Raw genomic sequence first — 23,836 nt, forward strand, 5'->3', positions numbered from 1 at the left:
TCGACCAATTCGTGGTTGGTTAACTCTTCGGAGGCACTTTCTGTGAGTTGAACTATGCTGTCATCATTCACTTCGAGATTCAGATTGTTTGCTAGGCTCAATGAAGTAATGTTTGGAGGGATAAACATGACCTTGATCTTGGGGGAGGGTGAAGATCATCGATGTAAGGCGAATGATCTGGGGCATTATATAGAATTAATAAAATTTTATGTTCCACATTTTCTTTCACACCATAATTTTTCCATTTCACTCGCATAACAGTTGATTAAGGCATCCTCAAACAATTTTTGAGTCATCCATGACTTACTGCTCCAATAATGAACTGAAAGAGTATGCTTCCTAATGTTTTTGAAAGCTCATGGAATTCTCACTATGCCATATCACAAATGGTTTCAGTTTATATCCAGCCAGTTCACCCCTAACAGAATCGTAATATGGTCTTTAAGAGCTTTGAAACCAGGCATAGATTTTAGCTTTTTGCGGATGAATGTCTGCTCAGGCATTTTTTTTCCCAAACAAGAAGTCTCATTCGTATTAAATATTTGCTGTGGCCAATAATTTTCCTCCATTATAATTTTATCCAATTTCTACACAAACTCCTTGGCAGCCTTCTCATCGGTACTTGCAGATTCACAATATATTTTCACATTATGCAGCACAAAGCATTGCTTGAATCTCATAACCCAACTGGAAGAAGCATTGAATTCATAGTCGTAATTGGGCCTTGCTCTCTCTTTCAACATGTTGCAGAGACTTAGTGCCTTAGCGGTTATGGTCCTAGTGCTAAGGGGGTATGCGCTTTTGGTTCAGGTCCCTCTATCCATGATGCAAGTAGCTTTTCCATATCACCGTTAAGACCCTCTCATTGCTTCGTCATTATCGATTTAAAGTAAGCAGATCCTTTCACAGCCTCAATGATTTTATCCATATTTTACAAAATGGCGTCACTGTAGATGAGACCATCTGAAGTCATGTGCGATCACACTGATGGGCTTACCAGATTCATGTTGCTTTATAACTTGCAACTTGGTTTCAAGATCAACTGCTTGCCTCTTTTTCTGTGATTCTTCACTAAGCTTTTTACTTGGCCGTGTAGGGGCCATGTTGCACAAAATATTGTGAAATATTTAACAATAAATACAGAAATAATCTATTTCTCAAACACAAAATCAACAAATCAACAGAGGAAATGTTAAAGACACGTGCCGACTGCTGAGGATGGTTGCTGCTGAATGCATTATTGCTCCTGCGCATGATGCATTATTGCTAAATAGAAACCTTTTTACTTTATGCTCGCTCAACTTGTTCAAAAGCATAGTCTAAAATGTTATTTATTCCCTTATGGGATTGCAGAAGTATCTTTGAATGGACGTAACTCAAGTGAACATAAGTTGAGGGATGACTGTATAGGCTTACAGCATTTTATGGGTGGATTCACATAAAAAAAAAACTATGTTGGATTGAGATCAGATTTACTTGAGTTCAGATTATGGCCAGAGGCTATAAGTTGTATAGTGTTAGAAAGAGCTCCAGAAAGATAAGTGCTATTTTGAGTGATAATGGGCATATTTCATGAATTTTAGTGTTGTAATTTTTATTTTTGATAACGAAGTGTGTCTGCAAGATTTTTAGTGTGATTTCTGCATGATTTATTAGTTGAAATTGCTTTCTTTAAATATAACAATGGCAGTACTTATGAGGTAAACCATGCAGGCATTGACCAGTGCGACTAGGAAAGCCTCGAAAATCAAGTGACATTAACGACATACTTTTCAAAAATGATTAGATGCCGTGAGTATAATATTTATGTATGGCGGATTGTAAGAGATGTTTCTGGAGAGAGAGAGAGAGAATGAACGGGAGACGAGAGAAAGTATGGATTTGTAGGAAGTGCAATATATTATTAGACCACAAGGCAATGAATGCGAAACAGACTGAAAAGATAGAAGATGGTGTAAATGAAAGAAACAGAAATGAAATGAAAGCTACTGAAACTGAAGGAGTGAAAGAAAGTATGAATGATGAAATGGAAGTAAGGTGCGGAAGTGATAGAGAATGAAATTGTCGGAATGCATTGAAACAGTTATTGAAAATGAAATGAGAAATATGTGGAATGATGTTAGATGTTTAGTGGAAACTAATGAAAGTGAGTAATAGAATAGAATGAAAGAAGAAAAAAGAGGGGATTAGTGATTCCAGGATAGCAGTATATGGAGATTCCATAGTTAGAAGATTAGTTAATAAGAGAGTCCATGTGGTCTGCTATCCAGGAGGGAGAATAAGTAGGATAATTCAGGCATTGGACATTAGAAAGAAACGAGCAAGAGTTAGTGATGACAAATGATTTAAGTGGACATAAGGAGCACGTGAGGGTGACTATCAAGAGATTATAGAGAAAGTGAAAGATAACAATGTAGTGAGGAAAGGTTGTCAGTGTGTTGCCGAGGTACAACAATGATGACTTGTGATGGAGAGCCAAAATCATAAATGGTATTCTAGTGGAGCTGTGCGAGGAGAAAGGAGTACAGTCTGTGGATGTATGGCATATGTTTGAGGAAAGAATGAAATTATACCGGCATGAAGGATAGCATTTGAATGGCTTTGGAGTGAGTGACTCAACTTCCGCACCCATATCGCAATATACTCCATCTTCATATACAAGTTCACTGCCACTTTCAACATCTACAACTGGATGGAAGCACAGTGTGTGGAAGTAGTGTGTGTGATGCATGCAAGATATCAGAAGCAAGAGATGAAGCAAAAAATCAGAAGAGTGGTACTGAAGAGACAGAAGTACTTGGCAGTGAAAACAGTAGTAGTAGTGTGAGAGATGAAGAGAGAATGGGAATGCAAGAGGAACAGGGATACGGGAAACACCCAGGTAGAGAAATCACAATCAGGCTTGGTTGTGATTTCTCTACCTGTTTATAGACCTGAAAATGAATTACAGTGTTTGTTTACAAATGCCAGAAGTATCAGAAATGAGGGAGATGAAAGGGTTTCACTGATTGAGTTTATTCGCCCCAAAATCATTGGAATAAGTGAAACATTGTTGAATGAAGAGGATAGACTAACAGGAATAGAAATGGAAGGATACAGGATTTTTCACATGGATAGAAAAGACGGGAAGAGAGGGAGAGTGCTGCTGATGATAGGAGGGGAATTATATCCACATAAGGTAGACATGAAAGAGGGAAACAGAGGCACAGTCATCTTTAGGGGGGGAGAACAAGTTATTGTGACCTCCATGTCACAATAACATACAACATACAACCAACTTGCAACTTAGCTCTTATCATGTATGCCCCAATTTTTCTGAAGTAACTAGAGCTTCTCTAATTTTGTCTTTTACTCTTGTAGTGATGTTACTTTTAATTTATACATTTTATCCATTAAGTGGTAAGGAAATTGGTCCTTTTTCTACCCAACAACCAAAATGAAAAGTTAGTCACAATGTTTTCTAAATGTAAAAGTAACTTTCGCCTGGCTGGAAAATGATATCAGCATTTGTGATTAATTCCATGTTCTCATCATCATCGAATTCCTGACATGTACCCTCTAAGGGTGTACAGGATATGATAGTACTATATAAAAACATTAAAAACTTACATCATCACTAACTTTCTATCTACAATTTTCCTCCAAATCAATCTGTTACCTGTCAAGACTCTCACATTATCAGATCTTATTTTTCTGTCATCTAAGGCACTTTTTATCATATCAATACACCTATACCTTGGTCTTCCTCTGGGTCTTTTTCCTGCCAACCTGGCAGAGAACACTTATTTTGCTAACCTTTCTACTCACCTTCTGTTTAAGTGACCATACCACCTGAGATTAGCTCAAGACATTCCTAGATGTTAACAATGTTAAGTTCTTTCCTAATATACTCATCTTTAATATGATATTGCCATTGATGCCATCTGTTCATGCCACTAAAGTCTCTGAGGAATCTCATATATGTGGTCTCTAGTCTTTGGTCAAGTGCTTTATTTTAAAACCCAGCTGTCAGATCCATAAGTTAAAATTAGTTAGAACACTATCTTGTGTACAGCTAATTTCTCTCTTATTCCATATAAATTTATTCAGATGACTTCCTACCATACCAGCTTTGTTGATTCTGTTGTCTATTTCCATATTTAACTTAGCATCTTTACTAAAAATCGTGGCTAAGTAGCTGAAATGTTTTACTTGTTCTACAGGTTCTTCGTTCACAATGCAGTTGATGTTTTCAATGCTCCTGCCTATTTTTCATTGTCTGCATCTTGCTATTGCTGATTTTCATACCAAATTTATTACAACAGTTATTCAATTTAGTCAGGGAATCATGCAGACTTGTACAGGACTTAGAAGTATAACATCATCCTCATAAAGGAGCTGAGATTAACATCTGCAATTTTGATATCAGGTTTAATACCACTTTCCTTCATAATGTGATCCATACAGATAACGAATAACAGAGGAGATAATGTACATCCTTGTCTGATACCAGATTTAACATGAAACCATCTTCCTGTACTTTCTTCAATTCTAACTGTTGACTTACAACTCAAATAAAGACCAAGTGCTGCTTGATATATATTTTTAATAGCTTTTATCTTGGCATCTTGTCATATATCTATTCCAGATCTACAAAACTTAAATATATATCTTTGTTATATTCCCATGATTTCTCAACTATTTGTCGTAAAGTGAAAACCTGATCCAGACAGCCTCTATTTGGCCTGAATCCAGCTTGTTCTTCAATAAATTCCCTTCCATAATCCTTCTCAGTTGTTTCTCAAGTATACTTGCATAAATCTAACCAGGAAAGTTCCACTCAGTAGGGAAACACCTCTTTAATTCTCACATTCAGTTTTATTTCCCTTTTTATATATGAGTACTATGAGAGTTCTACTCCAATCATCTGGAATTCGCCCCCTCCATGCAGGCCTTCTGAACTATGCAGTGCATCCACTATAAGTCTTTTATACCTCCATACGTCAGCATTTCTGGTCGAATATCATCTACTCCAGCTGCTGTTTCACATTTCAGGCTTTTGATGGCTATTTCTACTTCAAGTATGGATATGTATTCTTGACTGTATGCCTGGTCAGTGTTTTTTACCACTGTGCTGTCATCACTGCTTGTTCCATTTAGCAATTTTTTGAAGTAATTACTCCATACTTCAAGATATCTTTTTAACCAGTTTTCATATCACCTTTATCATCTCTAATTCCCTTTACCCCACTCTTACCTCCACTTCTGAGCTTCTTGAATTACCTCCAGAATTTCTTGCCACTTTCTTGATATTTATTTTTTATGTTCTTACCTAAGTCTTCCCATGACTTTTGTTTAGCTAGTTTTATACAGTGTTTGGCTTTCTTACATTTGTCTATGTATTCTCTAAGAGCACAAGCTGACTTATTTGGCAGGAACTTTTGATATGCTTTCTTCTTTTCCTTTACTGCCTCTTTAACTTCCTGTCCACCATGGAGTTCTGATTTTTCTATCCTTGCAGACAACCTCAACATGTCCCCTTCTGGCAGAATCAATCAATGTTTTCTTCAGTATTTGCCACTGAACCTTCTAAGTTGGGTTACTGTTCTCAAACTCTTTCATATTTTCTTGAATAATGTTGGTGTATTTTACTCTATCTGAGAGCTGCTCAATTTTTATTCACTTTAAAACTTTCTTACATGTTCTTCCTTTCAATATGAAATATGGTATCAGATAGTTCTGTATGGTGGGGCAATATCAAGGAGGCAGAAGGTTACAAGTGGGGGTCCACAGAGCTCAGTACCTGTATTGTTTAACCTTTATCAATGACATTGTGAATGGATTGCAGGGGAGGGAGGGGGGGATATCCAGTTGTTTTCAGATGATGTGAAGCTGGGCAGGGTTATTATTAATAGTGCAGATGTGGCAGCCCTGCAAGAGGATTTGAATAAACTGGACAAATGGGAAAATGCAAATGAATAGGGTGTCGATTGAATGCAGCAAAATGTAAAGTCTTGAAGTTTGGGATACAACGATGGGAGGCTGCATACTCAATTGGAGGAGCTGTATACAGAAGAGAAGTAGGGGAGACAAGAGATCTGGGGGTGATGATTAATAGAAAGCTGAAATTCAGGGAGCATATTGCAAAGGTGGTGAAGGTAATCCAGAGGATTGCTGCAATACTGAGAAGGATGCTAACCTGCGGAAATAAAAGAGTGTTATCATTCTGTTGTATAAGACTCCGATCAGACCACACTTAGAGTACTGTTCTCAAATTTGGTATCCAGGATTTGAAGGAGATAAATTAACTGTGGAAAGGATACAGAAGCGGATAACAAAGATGGTTCAGGACTGTCCAATGTTAGTAATAAGGATTGGCTGAAGGAATGTGGAAGGCAGAGTTTGGTGGATAGAAGAAGTGATATGATTGAAACTTTTAACCTGTTGAGAGGCAGTTACAGGGTTGACACATGGGAATTCTTTCACTTGGTGGAAGAGCGGGAAGGAGTGATGATAAGGGACCTTCCCTGGAAGTTATGAAAGGAAGCTGTGAGCAAGAGAGTGAGGAGTGGTTTCTTTGCGTGGAGGGTTGTTGAACTGTGAAATGCATTGCCTGATAGTGGTGAGACCAAGAGGGGTCAGTGAGTGATATGATAGACTGTGTTTCCTATGAAGGTCCTCCCACGATGAGTCTCTTGACTTCATGGAGGCCTGAATAATAATAATAAAAAATTCAATTTTATTCTGCTCAAAACTAAATGGTGATCACTTGGAATTTCAAATCCTCTGTATACTATAATGTCCTGCAGCAGTGAGAACACATTACTATCAACAATAACAGTCAATGAGACTTTTCTTATTTCTTCCCTCTTCTCTCCATATGCATTTGTGAACATTTTATGTTGAAAAAATTGTGTTAGTAATTGTATTTGTCATCATTATTATTAGCTTTGCTCTTTTTTTCAAATTTTCCCAAAATATTTTTGTATGCCTGACAATCATTTCCTACTCTGCTATTTAGATCCCCAACTAGGACCAACTTTTCCCTTTTTTTTTTTTTTTTAATTGTGTCAGTTGCTTTCTTGAAAGCCTCAAAAAATTCCCCCACTTCTACCTTAATAGAACCTTCTGTGGGACCATAGGCACAAATAAGTCTCATTGTCCAGTTTCTCATTCTGATATTTGCCCACAACAGTCAACTTCATATCGCGTGCCATTCAAGAAGATTAGCGTCGTATTTAGTGTTGAATACTATAGCTACTCGTTCTTTTCCTTGATTGTCATTGCCTGAATATAACATTTTGTCCAGAAAGAAAAAAAGAAACACATTGCTCAGAAAGATATCACCAGTTTTTGTCTTTTGCCACTCAAGAAAAATTCAGTCACCCCTATTATGTCGATCTGGTAATTATCCAATTCCTCAGCTAGCTCCATTTCTTTGCCATTCAGCTGTGTCTTTTCTACAGTTCCTTCTATGTCACTGCTCCACTTAACTGGCAGTCATCATTTGTCTGCTTTCTGTTAGGTCTGTTAAAACAAGAGCAGTATAGCTGCCCAACATCCCTTTTCAATCCAAAAGCAAACCTACTGAACGAGCTTCTCTGCTTCTTCCTTTATTCCAGTTATCTCCATTCTCTGGAACAACCACATACTCTTCATTTTTTCTTTCTCAATCCTTACCTGAATCTCTCACATGGCACTGATGTGAGATATTCAGGTATCTTCAAACATCAGTGTGTGGGATTAATATTAAAATAATATATATATATATCACTGTATAATGAGTCAAGTGACCCAAATTTTCTATAACATAAAACATACCATATAAAGCTCAACTTCAAAGTAGCTTGAAGTTGAGCTTTAAGCTCAACTTGAAGCGACCTTGTTCTCATCCATTCATCCCCAACCCTCCCATTGGTTTCATTATGTTGATGATGTCTTTGCTGTTTGGCCTCATTCTGAAAATGAACTTACTACTTTCCTACAACAGATCAATAGCCTTCACCAATGCATTCAATTTACCATGGAAAAATTAAAGGTTGGTAGTTTACCATTCTTGGATATCCTTCTTACTCACACAGTTTCCAGTAATTTATTAACCAGCGTTTATTGAAAACCTACCTTTACTGGCAGATACATTCATCAAAAGTCTGCTCATCACATCTCTCAAAAAATTGGTGTCATCAAGTCTTTAATCAATAGAGCACATAATGTGTGATCCTCTCCCTCACGCTTACAACAAGAACTTCTCACTATCAAAATGTTAATGGAATTTCATGGTTACAACCATAATAAAATCCAGCAGATAATTAACTCCTATGTTCCAACACTTCGGGATTCTTGAACAGACTGTAGGGTTCCAATTCCTTATATTTCTGGCATCTCTGAACTGATTGACAGAATTTTCAATTAGTATCATCTCATTCCCACATATTTTCCTATCAACAAAATTTCTCATCTGCTGCATCTACAAAAGACAAACTGGCATCTCTATCATCAGCTGGCGTTTATCAGATACCTTGTGAATGTAATCTAACATACTTTGGGCAAACAGGCTGTTCTATGGAGAAAAGAATTAAAAGAACATCAATATTGTATTGAATACATGAAACCTCAAAAGTCTGGTCTGGCACAACATAGTATTGACACTAAACATAGTATCTGGTGGGACGAAGCTCATCTTCTCCATAGAAGCAGGTTTAAATATGAATGCCTTTTCAAAGAAAGTTGCGAAGCCCTTTTATATGGCCAAATCTGAATCGGAACAATTGTCTCTCTCTCTCTCTATCTCTCTCCAAGAAGTTTGGGAGATTCTGATTTTATGTAACCATCAAAAATAGTTTTTATTAATGTTATTTATTGATATTAATTTCTAGCATGCAGCAACAGTTTTTAATTGATAAACCACCTACTGCTGTATGTACCTTGTATTCCCATTCCTTTGATTTGCTTGTTTCTACACACTGATGATGTACTGTTATTTTCAGTATGAAATATCTGTACTTTCATTTCATTAAAAATAATTACATGGTTATGTAATTTTTGTTTAAAGTTGAGCAATTATCAACAATTTAGATATTTGCACATCTCTGGAAGCTGTATAAGGAGGGTGTGAGTAGGGGCATAAGGATCAGGTTATTTGCATGGAGACTGACCTGTGAGTGGAATGCACAATCTGACATTGGTGAATGAAGATACATTGAATGAGTTTAAAGCATGGTTTGAGGGACTTTGTGTGTAACAGTGTGTACATTCGGCAATGAGTCTTTTGACTCAAAGGAGGTCGGGTGTTAATAATAATAATAAATAAATAAATACCAGTACTATCCAATGGAAACCCTGTAAATATGCCCACCCCCATACTCCTGGAAAGAAGCCCAAGTGGCCTGAGAATACAGTGATTAACAGTCCAAAAAAAAAAAAAAAGCATGACTGGAACCGAGTGAGTAAAGTGACTTTTAAATGAGTGTCCTGTGACTACATGAAAAAAGGCTTTGTACTAATTTTTTCCCTATAGTAATAATAATGATTGCCATGAAATAATTTTTTAGTGCAAATTGTAACATTAAACAATCCAAATATTGTAAAGTTGTCCCAAAATTTCATAAGCACATTGCAATAATGCTATCTTATTAAAACTTTATTGTAAACTACTGTAATTATCCTAATTCAATTACTTATAATCTGGTCAATTTCTTATTTAGTACTTTTTTGCTATGCTATGTATGTGTGTGTATATAAGCAGTTCGCACTAATTGTTTTATTTATTTATTTTTCTGTTATTCATCCCCATTTTTCATATTTCCCTTTCTTCTTTTTCATTTCATCCCAATCAATCAGGCATACATTCAAGCTATACAAAATATGAAATATACCTGCACAGATTGCGAAGCATGGAAAAAAAAAATAGATATATAAAAAGCCTTTAAAATTCTTCCAAGGGCTCCTCAGCAGAATTAATTCCAACAAGTGGGAGAGGCATTTTCAGAACGAATAAATTAACAAGCATAAAACCTCACAATTAGAAACACTAATGTATTTTAGCTATGGAAAATATAAAAACTTTTTCTGGACATACGCCTACGCAAAGAATGGAATCGAATATCTGAAAAAAAATAGTAAATATAAACACCTGTATAAACAATTCAGCAATACTTACACGTATTTTCGATCCACACTGACATAAATCTCTTAAAGTATAATATCAATGCCTAAAATAAAGCAGTTTACTCTTTGACTTTTACTTCAGTCATGACCTTTTCTGTTTACTATCAAATTTTTGCTATCGACTTTTTGTTATAAATCACACTTCTTTCAAAACACGTGTTTTCATTTTTAATTAGTAATTCTGACAAGATTATTTCAAATAAATCTACTTAAACTTAAATTCGGATACAAGAGCACATAATAATGAAATATGCAATGGATTAAGGAGATGTTTCTAATAGAGGGCGCTAAACAAATTTTGCCATGGAAGTTCAGTGCAATCAGGTGAACGGCTTTTCGTGTGCTTGTGTTAGAAGATCGTAAATACGAAATCTATCCGGTGGATTCGTTTATGCATTTTATTTTCTACTTTGCGCAATGTATATGCATGAACAAGCTCCATCTGTAAGCAATCTGAGATAAAGAAATCGAAATGGAAGCTTTAATTCCTGTGATAAATAAACTGCAGGATGTTTTTAATACCGTTGGGGCCGACTCTGTCCAGCTACCTCAAATAGTTGTTGTTGGTACACAGGTAAAGTTACTCAATTAATATATTATAAATAGCTAAGAGCTTTATAACCTATTGATTCCATTTTCTAGGTGTATGATAATAGCTATTGTTTTTGTAAAATGCGAAAGGTTGTGTGTGAAGAGGAGCGTGCATCCGAGTATATTATAATCCAGACTTAAAAGATGTAGAAGGATGGCGGGCACACCAAGCTAGATTAAAATCTCTTTTGCTAATGAATGTACATCTTCATGGTGACGAAGTTGTATATTAAATTATCCAAAAAATGTTCGCACCATGCAGCTCTTAAACTGTGCAACGAGATCTAATAATAAATATTGTTTTATATACATAAAGATGCATATTGCAGATCATTAATTAAGTACAACTGTTTAAGATTTGTTTTTAATTTCAGAGATATTTAGAGGGCCAAATGATTATCTAGGACACAGCATTAACTGAGATTCGGGATCTTGGAATGATGGTAGCAGGGCCGGCTCCACCGACGGTGCAAGACGTGTATTTGCACGGGGCAGGAAAGTGGCTTAAACTATACAAAAAATAAGGGAGAAGAGGCGTTCCTGGATGGTAGACAGTGGACTGAAGTTTTGAGGGCACATTGCAAACGTTGCAAAGACTTCATATAACGTTGTTACTATGTACTTTTTATCATAGCAGCATCATGTGCTGCTAGGATAAAAACGTACATTGACATGTAGGATAAGGAGGTGGTGCCTTTATATAAGGCATTGGTCAAACCACACATGGACTGTTGTGCTCAAATTTGGTCACCTAGTTTTCATTGTGATACGGAAACACTAGAGAGGGTCCAAAGACAAATGATCAAAGTGATATCATTACTCTAGAGTGTTATTATTATTATTACATGACACCTCCAGGGAGTCTAAGGACTCATCATGGGAGGCCATTCTACTTTGCTAAATACATCTCACCCTCGCTACTAATACTTAATTCTCTACCACGACATTACTACCATCAACGATATCTACTGCCCATCACCAACAATCCCCATGGGGGGGTCTACGACTTGCAGGCATGGCTAACCCAGGGTCCCAGAGCTAAGTATGATCTATTTCAAAGTTTTTGGTCATACTTTTCTCTAACTCTTCCACTTCCTGCTTTTACCCTCATACTAACATTCTTGTTAATGAGGATTCTTTACTTAAAACTTTCTGTCTGTCTCTTTTCTTGCTTACTAACCCCAGGAGGAGGTCCTCCATTCTCCCTGAAGCTATTAGAGTACTCGAGGGCTAGGGATGTTTCCTCCTCTTTCAACTAACCACTAATAGTTATAGTGGTGGGCAGCAGCACTACTTGTATTAACCTCCTGTAGCATACATGTTACAATACTGCGATGTGGAAGGCAAGGGGGAAACCACCACATTGCATTCCCAAGTTAAAAATGACGTCAAGATTGGCGATGGAGCCGTCACTGAAGGAGTCATTCCTGGCAGGAGAAGTAACATTGGCTGTCGACCAGCTTCTCAGGTCGACAGCCAATGAAATCCTGGTACTTATTCAAAAATGAAGACAAAATAAGCTGAATATTGGAACATGGAATGCAAGAACACTGCTAGAACCAGGCAAAATAGAAAATGTGAAAAAAAGAAATGGAAAGACACTTGAAATAGATATTCTGGACATTAAAGAGATGAGATGGGAGGGACAGGGTGATTTCTGGAGTGGAGAATTTTGGATAATATATTCAGGACAAAAGAAGGGCGAGTCAGGTGTTGCAATAATGCCTTATAAAAAAGTTGGAAAGTGAATCACTATAATAATTAACCATAGTGACAGAATCATGGCGATAAGCATTCAAAATGAACCAGTAAACCTCAATATTATAATGGTCTACATGCCAACATCACAACATAGCAATGAAGAAATAGAAGAAATCTAGAGCAGCTTTAAAGACAGAGACAATAGAATAATAATGGGAGAAGATAGCAATGATAATGTTTCAGGAAGATTTGTCTTGGATGTAGGAATGAAAGAGGAAAGCAATTAATAGAAATTTGTACACAAAAATAGTTAGTTATAGCAAATACACTATTTCAAGATCCAAAAAGAAGAAGATACACTTGGAAAGCACCTGGGGATTCAAATAGATTATATATTGGTCAAGAAAAGATACAGCAACCAAATACAAAATTGCAAAAGCTATCCAGGTGCCAACGTTAGGTGACCATAACCTTGTCTTAATGAAAACAGAACTGAAACATAGGAAACAAATCCAAAGATACAAACTAATAAGATCGAACCTTGAAAAATTAAAGAGTAAAGAATTAAAGAGAGGATACTGAGAGGCAACTGATCATAACATTCCAGAAAACATAGTCGGAATATATTGAAAACCAATGGAATATGATTAAAGAGTTAATTACAAATTCATCAAATCAATTATTGAAAAATGCAGAAAAAGAAAAAAGAAAACATTGGATAACAGATGAAATACTTGGCCTTATGAATGAAAGAAGAAAATATAAAAATGCTGTTATAGAAGATGTGGCCAAATACAAATATCTTAAAAATCAAATTACAAGAAAATGTAGACAAGCCAAAACAGAATACCTAAAAGAACAGTGTAATAACATAGATGGATTATTTAAAAAAGAAAACGTAGAGAAAGCCTATAAAGAAATTAACACTGACTTTCAAATGTAATAAGAACAGCAAAAACAATGCCATCAAAGATGAAAATGGAAAATTACTAATAGAATCTGAGGATATATTAATGGAATGGAAGAATTATCTTGAAAATCTCTATAATGGCGACAAACTTGATGTTGATCGCACTTCCATAATGCTGTACCTTGTACACCCTTTTTTTTTAAAAAAAAAAAAAATGGAAAAAAAAACCTTATATAAATAATAGCATGCTATCATTAACTTTAAAGAAAGAAAATTGCCCTTTTTTACGTAAAAGAATAATTTTAACGGTTTTCTTCTATGTAAGTACAGATATGGAAACATTTCCTGTGTTAGAATTCATTTGCAAAAGCAGGAAGAGTGATGAAACATTCCATCGAACCAACCTCTTTTTTATGCATTATTATTTGCTGTCTTCTTGCCAGAAGCTACAGATTTATTATCTAAGATTACAAAATGTCAAGAGTAACTGAAAATATTTAAAATTTTTCATTTAATCAACACAGCAAATACTTTTACAATTCATTGTACTTTAATATTTGCTGAGCATGACACCCAGGCACAAATGCATTAATTCAGAAAAGAAAACATGCTTTTTTGCTAAATGTTTGGGCCTTTCATTTCAGCTGCTGAAGTCTAAAAATTACTGAATAAGAGTAGTTGAACCTACTTAAGAATAATAATAAATTATTTTGTGAGTTCAGAATTGCTGAATCAAAATCAAATTAGTATTTATTCATCCTGAAACCCTTTAAATTTAACCACATGAAAAATCTCTTATTTCATTATCATACATTAGCATTTTTCATTCTATACCTTCAATAATGATACTAATATACCTCTACTTGAAGTGTATTTCAACATCATTGTGGATTAAGACAAAATAATTCTTGATTGTAGCATACATATCTCCTTATGGAACAGTATCATTTTAAAATGTTTAAATTTTTTAATGTTAAACAGCCAGTGTATTCAGAAGTTGTATGTATAAAGAGATGACAAGCTCATCGCAGAAAAAGAGAAAGAATTTGTAATTGGTCATATAATAAAGAAAAATGGAAAATCCTGAATAAGTTAAGTGAAATATCATACCATACTGTTTTGATATGAGGTACTAGAATAAAATAAAAAAGCCAGACAGTAGTCTCTAATTGACTTCAACTTCTTTTTGTATATTATTATTATTATTATTATTCAGGCCTCCAAGGAGTCAAAAGACTCATCGAGGGAGGTCCTTTCTAAGACATAAAGCCTGTCAAGACTCATCGAGGGGAAGTCCCCCCCTGAGAAACACAAAGTTTATCATACCACTCCTTAAACCCTCTGACCGTTCTCACTCCCACCACTCCATCAGGCAATGCATTCCACGGCTCAACCACCCTCCACACAAAGAAACCACTCCTTACCCTCTTGCTCACAGTTTCCTTTCGTAACTTCCAGGGATGGCCTCTTGTCATCACTCCTTCCCGCTGATCAACCAAGCGAAAGAACTCCCCAGTGTCAACCCTGTAACCACCTCTCAACAGTTTAAAAGTCTCAATCATATCACCTCTCCTTCTTCTATCCACCAAACTCTGCAGTCCACATTCTCTCAGCCGATCCTCATAACTATCCTTGTACAGTCCTGAAACCATCTTTGTCATCCGTCTTTGTATCCTTTCCACGGTTAATTTATCCCCTTCAAATCCTGGGGACCAAATCTGAGAACAATAGTCCAAGTGTGGTCTGATCAGAGACTTATACAACGGAATGATAACCCTCTTATCACTGCAGGTCAGTGTCCTTCTCATAATAGCAGCAATCCTCTGTGTTACCTTCACCACCTTTGCAATATGTCCCCTAAACTTCAGGTTTCTATCAATCATCAACCCCAGATCTCTTGTCTCCCCTACTTCCTCCAGTATAACTCCTCCCATAGAGTATGCAGCATCCCATCGATGTTTCCCAAACCTCAAGACCTTACATTTTGCTGCATTAAACTGACACCCCCATTCATTTGCCCATCTATCTAGCTTATTTAAATCCTCTTGCAGGGCTACCACATCTGCACTATTACTAATAATCCTTCCAAGCTTCGCATCATCCGCAAACAACTGAATATCCCCCTGCAATCCACTGGCTATGTCATTGATATAAAGGTTAAACAATATAGGTCCTAGTACTGAGCCCTGTGGGACCCCACTTGTAACCCTCTGCCTCCTGGAAACTGCTCCACCATACACAACTCTCTGATACCTATCAGACAGCCAATCCTGAATCCAGTTGACCAATCTGACATCCAGACCCATGTGCTGCAACTTAAATATCAGCTTATCATGTGGCACCCTGTCAAATGCCTTCGCCAAGTCTAAGAAAATTGCAGTATATGCCTTTCCCTCATCTAATGCTCTTGTAACTTTATTATAAAAGGCTAGCATATTGCTAAAACAAGAGCGTCCTTTCACAAATCCATGTTGATTCTCACAGATAACATTACCCTCATCTGCCCAATGCTGTACACGGTCCCTCACTACTTTCTCCAAGATCTTAACAACTACTGATGACACACAGACTGGCCTATAATTAGACACTTCCAGTCTGTTACCACCCTTATGCAATGGCACTATCTTACCTTCCTTCCATTCCCTGGGCACCTTTGCCAAAGCCAGACTTTCATTGAAAAGCCACGTTAAAGGTATTGTCAATTCCCTAGCACATTCTCTCAAAACTCGTGGCGAAATACCATCCAGTCCCACAGCTTTACTGACATCCAGAGTACTCAGTATCTGAAACACACTCTCCTCCTGTACCTCCAGACCTCGTACCAGTCCTATCCCTCTAGCATTAAAACTGACTCCTCTAGGATGAAATACTCCAATAAAGTGTTCATTGAACAATTCCACTATGTCCTCTGCATCAGTCACTCTATTCCCATTTTTATCCCACAATATCATTCTTCCACAGTCATTTCTCCTCCTACTGGCCACATAGCTAAAAAATTCCCTAGGATTTTCTTTGGATCTTAGGGCCAATCTCCTCTCATATTCCAGTTTCGCTTTCCTTACCACACGAGTCACTCTTCTGGCCTGTGTCTTATATTCCTCATGCATCTCTTCACCTGTCTCCTTATATCTCTTCCATAGCCTCCATATAATACTTGTTTTTTGCTTAATAAGAAATTTCTTGAAATTTCTTAATTTCTTATAATCTCTTTTAAGAAATTAAATGATGTGGCTTTCTGTCCTTACTTTACAATATTCATTTCATTGAGTTCAGGTTCCTGGTTACTATTTGATTTGTCTATTCAAATGTGAAAACTAAATTGATTTATAGTAATTGAAATGTATAGTTTTCTAAAGAAAGTATATCATAGAAAAGTTGCTTATTGTTTTTAACTTAACCTCTTGGTGAGAATTAAGGTTTGTCATGAAATTTTTGTGTCTGTTTAAGTCAGAAAATATCTGCAAAATCTGAACATAATCAGATTAATATATATATATATATATATACACACACACACACATACATACATACAGCGATTGCCAGTTAAATGTATATAGCATCTCTGCTCTCAAAATTATAGGCCACATGTTTGAATCCTGGTGCCAGCATGGATGTTTGTGAAATTCTATAGACAAGAGGTGAATCTCATCACACATTGTATCAAACTGCATATTGGAAACTTAAAGTGAGTTGAAAAAATTCCATTTTGGATCTCCACTTTCATTAATAGGATTTACATAAATTTTTTGTTAATCCCATACACAAGAGGCAGAAGAACCTATAACACATCATCGCCTTGTGCGAGATGCAAGTGAGGATTGGAAAAGATGGAAAATATTTGCATTTTTTCTGAAGAATTGGAGGTTATAATTGTTGGGTAACACTTCATGTGGACTGTTCCAGAGAACAGAGGTAAAAGGAATAAATGAGGAGAGAATGAATTTTTTGAAATGCCCAACGAAAAGTGGAGAAATCATAGTCGTCAGTTCAGTGAAGCATTGTTCATGGAAGTGCCTGGAGAAAAACAGCTGAAACAGTGCATATGTGAGAATAAGGAGTGAAGTGAGTCACTGAGAGAGAGATCATCAGCTAAATCTCTCCTCTGGGCATCATCAAGAACTTTTAGGGAGGTTTTAAGTATACTGTGCCAAACACGTGAGCGGTATTCAGAAGGTGGCCAGATTTGAGATTTGTATAGAATTAGCACCTGGAAGGACAAAAATAGTGTTTTGATTGGAAAAGAATGGCCAATTTTGAGAGGCTGTTTGTTTATGCCAGGAGAAGCCAGAGGTAAATGTCAGTCCAAAGAGTAAGAGTAGGTGAGCTGCTGAGACCCCTTTTTTGAGGGGAGAAAGACAACACTCCATTTTAATATCATTGAAAGTGACTAAATTATCTTTGCTCTGTTAAAAGGTAACATGGTAATCGGTGTTTAAGCCACTGGTCTTGATGATCTTGAAGAGATGTCTGAGCATTGCATTGTTTATTGAATGAGTAGGATGAATGAAGTACACTATTGTCAGCAGATCTGTAGATAGCATTAGTGACAATTGAGGGTATGTCATGTATAGAAAAAGGGTATATAATAGAACAGATTAAGGCAGTCCTGCAGTAGTGGAGAAGCTTGAAGAGATAGAGCCATTCACCATGACATGAAGCAAACAACCATAGAGAAAGCTGGCTACTCAAATACAGAAGATGCCAGGAAGACTGAAGAATGAAAATTTACTGACTAGGTTGAAATGCTAGGCACAATGAAATGTTCTAGAAGTGTAAAGAGCAACAGCATGTTTCTCCAAGCCTTTCATGGTACATGTCCAGTGGTAGGTGATGTAGGCTAAGAGATCAACAATGAATTTAGTGTGTCAGAATCTATGCTTGTGAAAGTGAAATCTATAGGTAGTGCAGAAGTGATTGCTTCAAGCATTGAGATAGATGCCAGCTGAGTATATAAAAGATTGTAGTTATAATATAGGACAAGTGTTAGTTCTAGAGCACAACATTTGAATACAGTTGGAGAGATGCCTTCAAACCTGAACGACATCTCTCATATTTATTATTCTTATGTTTATTCTGTCAGAAAACTACAAGAGGCAACATATGGTGCTCTGTTTCTGGTATGATGGAGGTGCTTTGTCTTGGTCAGCTTTATCTTTAGGTGTAAAAGTAATCTAGATGGCATCTATAGTAATGCTAGCCAGAAAAGAGAGAAAGAGATGGGAGCATAGAAGTTGCATTTGACCTTTGCAAGAGACCAGAAGGCATGATCTCTGGGCACAGGAAGTGAGGTTTTGATGTTGGCCTGTATGAATACAATAATGGTATTATCACAGATTGATATCACTCTTTTATCTGAAAATAACATCCAAGGTCTGACCAGCAGAACCTTTTCAAATCTGCTGTACATTACAAGCTTTTTCTCATCTTGCTCTCCTTTTGTAGGAATAATGATCTTCAAATTTGGGATTTTATGTAAAAGTAATGTTATTATGCAACTATGCATTGTACAAGGGTGGCCTGAAAAGTTCTCAGCCTAACAATGAAAAAACGAATTTATAATTTCAAAATTCTTTTTATTTTTCAATATAATCTCCCACAATTTACAGACAAAAAATACTAGTTGTGATGGTGGGCAGTAGATAACGTTGATGGAGATGATTCGTAGTAGAGGTTCAGTGTAGTGGTTGAGACAGTTGTAGGTGTCCTCCCGCGATGAGTCTTCGGACTCCTTGGAGGTGTCAGAATAATAATAATGTTGATATCAGCATAGAAAATCAAAATGAAGATAATCTATGACCCCCAATAATGCGAGAAGAATTTGATAAAGCACTGTCTGAAATGAGTAAGGGAAAAAGTCCAGGTGTAGTCAGTATTCCTGTAGAACTGCTACAAAATCTAGGTGATGAGACAAAAACCTTACTCTATCAATTAATAGCCCAAATCTATGATAGAGGAGAAATATCAAAGGAGTTTATGAAATCAACCATAATACCAATACCAAAAAAGAATAATGCAAACAAATGCGGCCAATTTAGAACAATAGCTTTAATCGCACATGTTAGCAAAATTCTGCTAAAATTATTCAAAATAGAATTTATTCAAAAATAGATTGTCTATTGGATGAAGACCAATTTGGATTCAGAAAGAATAAAGGAACAAGAGAGGCAATACTCTGTTTAAGAACAATAATAGAGAGAAGATTAGACCTTAGTCAAAATACTTACATTTGCTTCCTTGATTTAGAGAAAGTTTGATAAAGTAAACCAGCAAATACTCCTAAATTGTCTAACTAATATTGGCATAGATTTAAGGGATAGGAAAATTATTATTATTATTATTATTATTATTCAGGCCTCCAAGGAGTCAAAAGACTCATCGAGGGAGGTCCTTTCTAAGACATAAAGTCTGTCAAGACTCATCGAGGGGAGGTCCCCCCCTGAGAAACACAAAGTTTATCATACCACTCCTTAAACCCACTGACCGTTCTCGCTCCCACCACTCCATCAGGCAATGCATTCCACGGCTCAACCACCCTCCACACAAAGAAACCACTCCTTACCCTCTTGCTCACAGTTTCCTTTCGTAACTTCCAAGGATGGCCTCTTATCATCACTCCTTCCCCCTGATCAACCAAGCGAAAGAACTCCCCAGTGTCAACCCTGTAACCACCTCTCAACAGTTTAAAAGTCTCAATCATATCACCTCTCCTTCTTCTATCCACCAAACTCTGCAGTCCACATTCTCTCAGCCGATCCTCATAACTATCCTTGTACAGTCCTGAAACCATCTTTGTCATCCGTCTTTGTATCCTTTCCACAGTTAATTTATCCCCTTCAAATCCTGGGGACCAAATCTGAGAACAATAGTCCAAGTGTGGTCTGATCAGAGACTTATACAACGGAATGATAACCCTCTTATCTCTGCAGGTCAGTGTCCTTCTCATAATAGCAGCAATCCTCTGTGTTACCTTCACCACCTTTGCAATATTCCCCTAAACTTCAGGTTTCTATCAATCATCAACCCCAGATCACTTGTCTCCCCTACTTCCTCCAGTATAACTCCTCCCATAGAGTATGCAGCATCCCATCGATGTTTCCCAAACCTCAAGACCTTACATTTTGCTGCATTAAACTGATACCCCCATTCATTTGCCCATCTATCTAGCTTATTTAAATCCTCTTGCAGGGCTACCACATCTGCACTATTACTAATAATCCTTCCAAGCTTCGCATCATCTGCAAACAACTGAATATCCCCCTGCAATCCACTGGCTATGTCATTGATATAAAGGTTAAACAATATAGGTCCTAGTACTGAGCCCTGTGGGACCCCACTTGTAACCCTCTGCCTCCTGGAAACTGCTCCACCATACACAACTCTCTGATACTTATCAGACAGCCAATCCTGAATCCAGTTGACCATTCTGACATCCAGACCCATGTGCTGCAACTTAAATATCAGCTTATCATGTGGCACCCTGTCAAATGCCTTCGCCAAGTCTAAGAAAATTGCAGTATATGCCTTTCCCTCATCTAATGCTCTTGTAACTTTATTATAAAAGGCTAGCATATTGCTAAAACAAGAGCGTCCTTTCACAAATCCATGTTGATTCTCACAGATAACATTACCCTCATCTGCCCAATGCTGTACACGGTCCCTCACTACTTTCTCCAAGATCTTAACAACTACTGATGACACACAGACTGGCCTATAATTAGACACTTCCAGTCTGTTACCACCCTTATGCAATGGCACTATCTTACCTTCCTTCCATTCCCTGGGCACCTTTGCCAAAGCCAGACTTTCATTGAAAAGCCACGTTAAAGGTACTGTCAATTCCCTAGCACATTCTCTCAAAACTCGTGGCGAAATACCATCCAGTCCCACAGCTTTACTGACATCCAGAGTACTCAGTATCTGAAACACACTCTCCTCCTGTACCTCCAGACCTCGTACCAGTCCTATCCCTCTAGCATTAAAACTGACTCCTCTAGGATGAAATACTCCAATAAAGTGTTCATTGAACAATTCCACTATGTCCTCTGCATCAGTCACTCTATTCCCATTTTTATCCCACAATATCATTCTTCCACAGTCATTTCTCCTCCTACTGGCCACATAGCTAAAAAATTCCCTAGGATTTTCTTTGGATCTTAGGGCCAATCTCCTCTCATATTCCAGTTTCGCTTTCCTTACCACACGAGTCACTCTTCTGGCCTGTGTCTTATATTCCTCATGCATCTCTTCACCTGTCTCCTTATATCTCTTCCATAGCCTCTTTTTCGCATGCAATTCCTGTTTAATATTGTTTGTCATCCACTTTACTCCAAATTGCGCCCTCTTCTTCACTCGTGGTATACAACTTACCATTATAATTTATCAAATTTATCAAATAATTTATCAAATTTACAAAAATCAAAATGGATGGATTAAAATCAATGATAAGAAGAAAATAATAAATATAAGGAGTGCAGTAAGACAAGGATGTATGCTTTCACCACTTTTATTTAATTTATATATTGAAAAGGCCATTCAGGAAACTAAAGATAAAATAAATAGTGGCATAAAGATAAATTGTGAGCAAATCATGTGTATGAGATTTGCTGATGACATAGCCCTTGTAGCAGAAAACAGAAGAACGTTAAAAACAATGCTTGAATTACTAAATAATAACCTTGAAAAATATAAAATGAAAATCAACACAGATAAGACTAAAATCATTGTTACAGACAAAATCCCTATCAATGTAGAGCATATAGACATCAGCGGGAAACAAATAAAACAAGTGAAAAACTTTAATTATTTAGGAAGCCTAATAACAGAAGATGGCAGAACAAGAGAAGACATAAGATCAAGAACAAACAATGCAAAAGCCCAATTCTCTAAGATGAAATGCATTTTAACAGGAAACCTCAACCAACAATTGAAAAAAAAATTAGTAAAGACATTGATATGGAGCATTGCACTGTATGGATGCGAAACCTGGATTCTAGGCAGAGAAGATGTAAGAAGATTGGAGGCTTTTGAAATGTGGTGCTGGCGCTGCATGAACAAAATAAAATGGACAGAAAAAAAATCAAATGAACAAGTCCTGAGAGAGATAAACGAAACAAGAACTCTAATTAAATCTATCAAAATTAGAAGGGATAGGTGGTTTGGACATATACTTCAAACATGATGGACTTGTGAAAAGAATAACTGAAGGCAAAATAGACAGGAAAAGAAGAAGAGGCAGACCAAGGAAAAGCTTTCTTGACCAAGTCAAAGACAGCATGGGTTTGAGGAGGTACCAGGAGGTTAAGAAGAAAGCCAATGACAGAGCGGAATGGAGGAAATTGCTGCTGAGCTACCAGTCCCAAAACTGATGCAACTGATGATGATGATGATCACCAACAACAACATTATTTTTTGCCTGTAAATTGCATATGTTTTGAAGGCTGATTTGTGTGTATATAGGATGTAAAACCTTAGTTTCTAGGAGGAAAAAAACCCTGCTACTTCTGTGTGAGATCAGCTAACTCTCCTTCTTTTGAAAAAGTCCATATAAGAATTCCCTCATCATGATGAGAATCGAACCCAGGTCTTTTCCATTAGAAATCCAATGTTCTATTGTTCTGTGGAGACACTATATCTGAAGACCCTCTAGGGTTTTTTTCTCGGCTGGATTTGCTAATTTCTGCTTATACTGCAGTTTTGCTGTTCTTACCAACTGAGTCACTTTCCTGACTCCACAGCATTCTCTTCTTCCTGTTGATTAATTTTAAACAGTTTGTCCCAGTATGCATAACAACCACAATCTGGTATGGGATTAGTTTGAACACTTGTAACATACAACACAAAGACTAAAGTCCTAATTAGGCACCATCTATGTTGGGGGAAAAAAAACAGAGAGAAAGCTGGTATTAATTTGGTCTTAAGATGACTGTCTTATTTCCCAAATCTTTAGCAAATTTATACAGCCATACTTGTTGAGGTTTGGAGTATGTTTCAAGGCTTCTTTTGATTCTAGGAACAACCTCTCTGACTTATAAAAGCTTCTGTGCAGCACTTTTGTTTCTTTCCAATTGATCCTGTGTGTAGGGGCATCTAAAACATGGTCTGCTAGACCCGACTTGCCATAGCAATAGTGCTAGATGTATTTTTTATGTTCACTGAGGCGGATGTCCACAGTTCTTCCTGTCTGTCCATAGTAAGCTTCATCACAAGAACAGTATAATAAATTTAGTTTAATCCTTTATCCAAGTGTAAGCAAACTTGCAAACAAGCTTTGCATTATGGGAGATACTGAGACAAGGAGTGATGAGAACTTGAACCACCTTTGCTACGAGTTGCCAAGGGATGTACCACCTTACCTCTGTCCTGAAGATATTTTTAGGCCCCAACTTTGTTTGTTTGCACTTGGATAAAGGATTAATCTAAATTTATTATAGTCTAACCAAGTGCAAAATAAACTTCCAATATCGTTCTCTAAATCCAGAGTAATTTAAT

The 23,836-nt window shown here is 36.8% G+C and overlaps 2 protein-coding genes across 6 annotated transcripts in view; one reads left to right on the forward strand and one right to left on the reverse strand.

Annotated features, from left to right (window-relative positions):
- The window catches only part of AdipoR (adiponectin receptor), a 240,534-nt gene extending 230,128 nt beyond the window's left edge, over positions 1–10,406 (reverse strand). For all 4 annotated transcript variants that reach the window (XM_090390983.1, XM_090390982.1, XM_090390984.1 and 1 more), the window contains exon 1: positions 10,139–10,406. The gene's annotated coding sequence lies outside the window, so the exon portion shown is untranslated. The remainder of the gene's footprint in view (positions 1–10,138) is intronic.
- A 60-nt stretch (positions 10,407–10,466) lies between these two features.
- Drp1 (dynamin related protein 1) overlaps positions 10,467–23,836 on the forward strand; it is a 265,058-nt gene continuing 251,688 nt past the window's right edge. For both annotated transcript variants that reach the window (XM_090391003.1, XM_090391012.1), the window contains exon 1: positions 10,467–10,720. In XM_090391003.1, coding sequence (XP_090247129.1) covers positions 10,619–10,720 — 102 coding nt within the window. In that variant the 5' untranslated portion in view covers positions 10,467–10,618. The remainder of the gene's footprint in view (positions 10,721–23,836) is intronic.

Source organism: Typopeltis vanoorti, chromosome 1 (assembly GCF_054136105.1).
Source record: "Typopeltis vanoorti isolate ZY-2024b chromosome 1, IOZ_Tvanoo_1.0, whole genome shotgun sequence".
In the NCBI taxonomy this organism is placed as follows: Eukaryota; Metazoa; Arthropoda; class Arachnida; order Uropygi; family Thelyphonidae; genus Typopeltis; species Typopeltis vanoorti.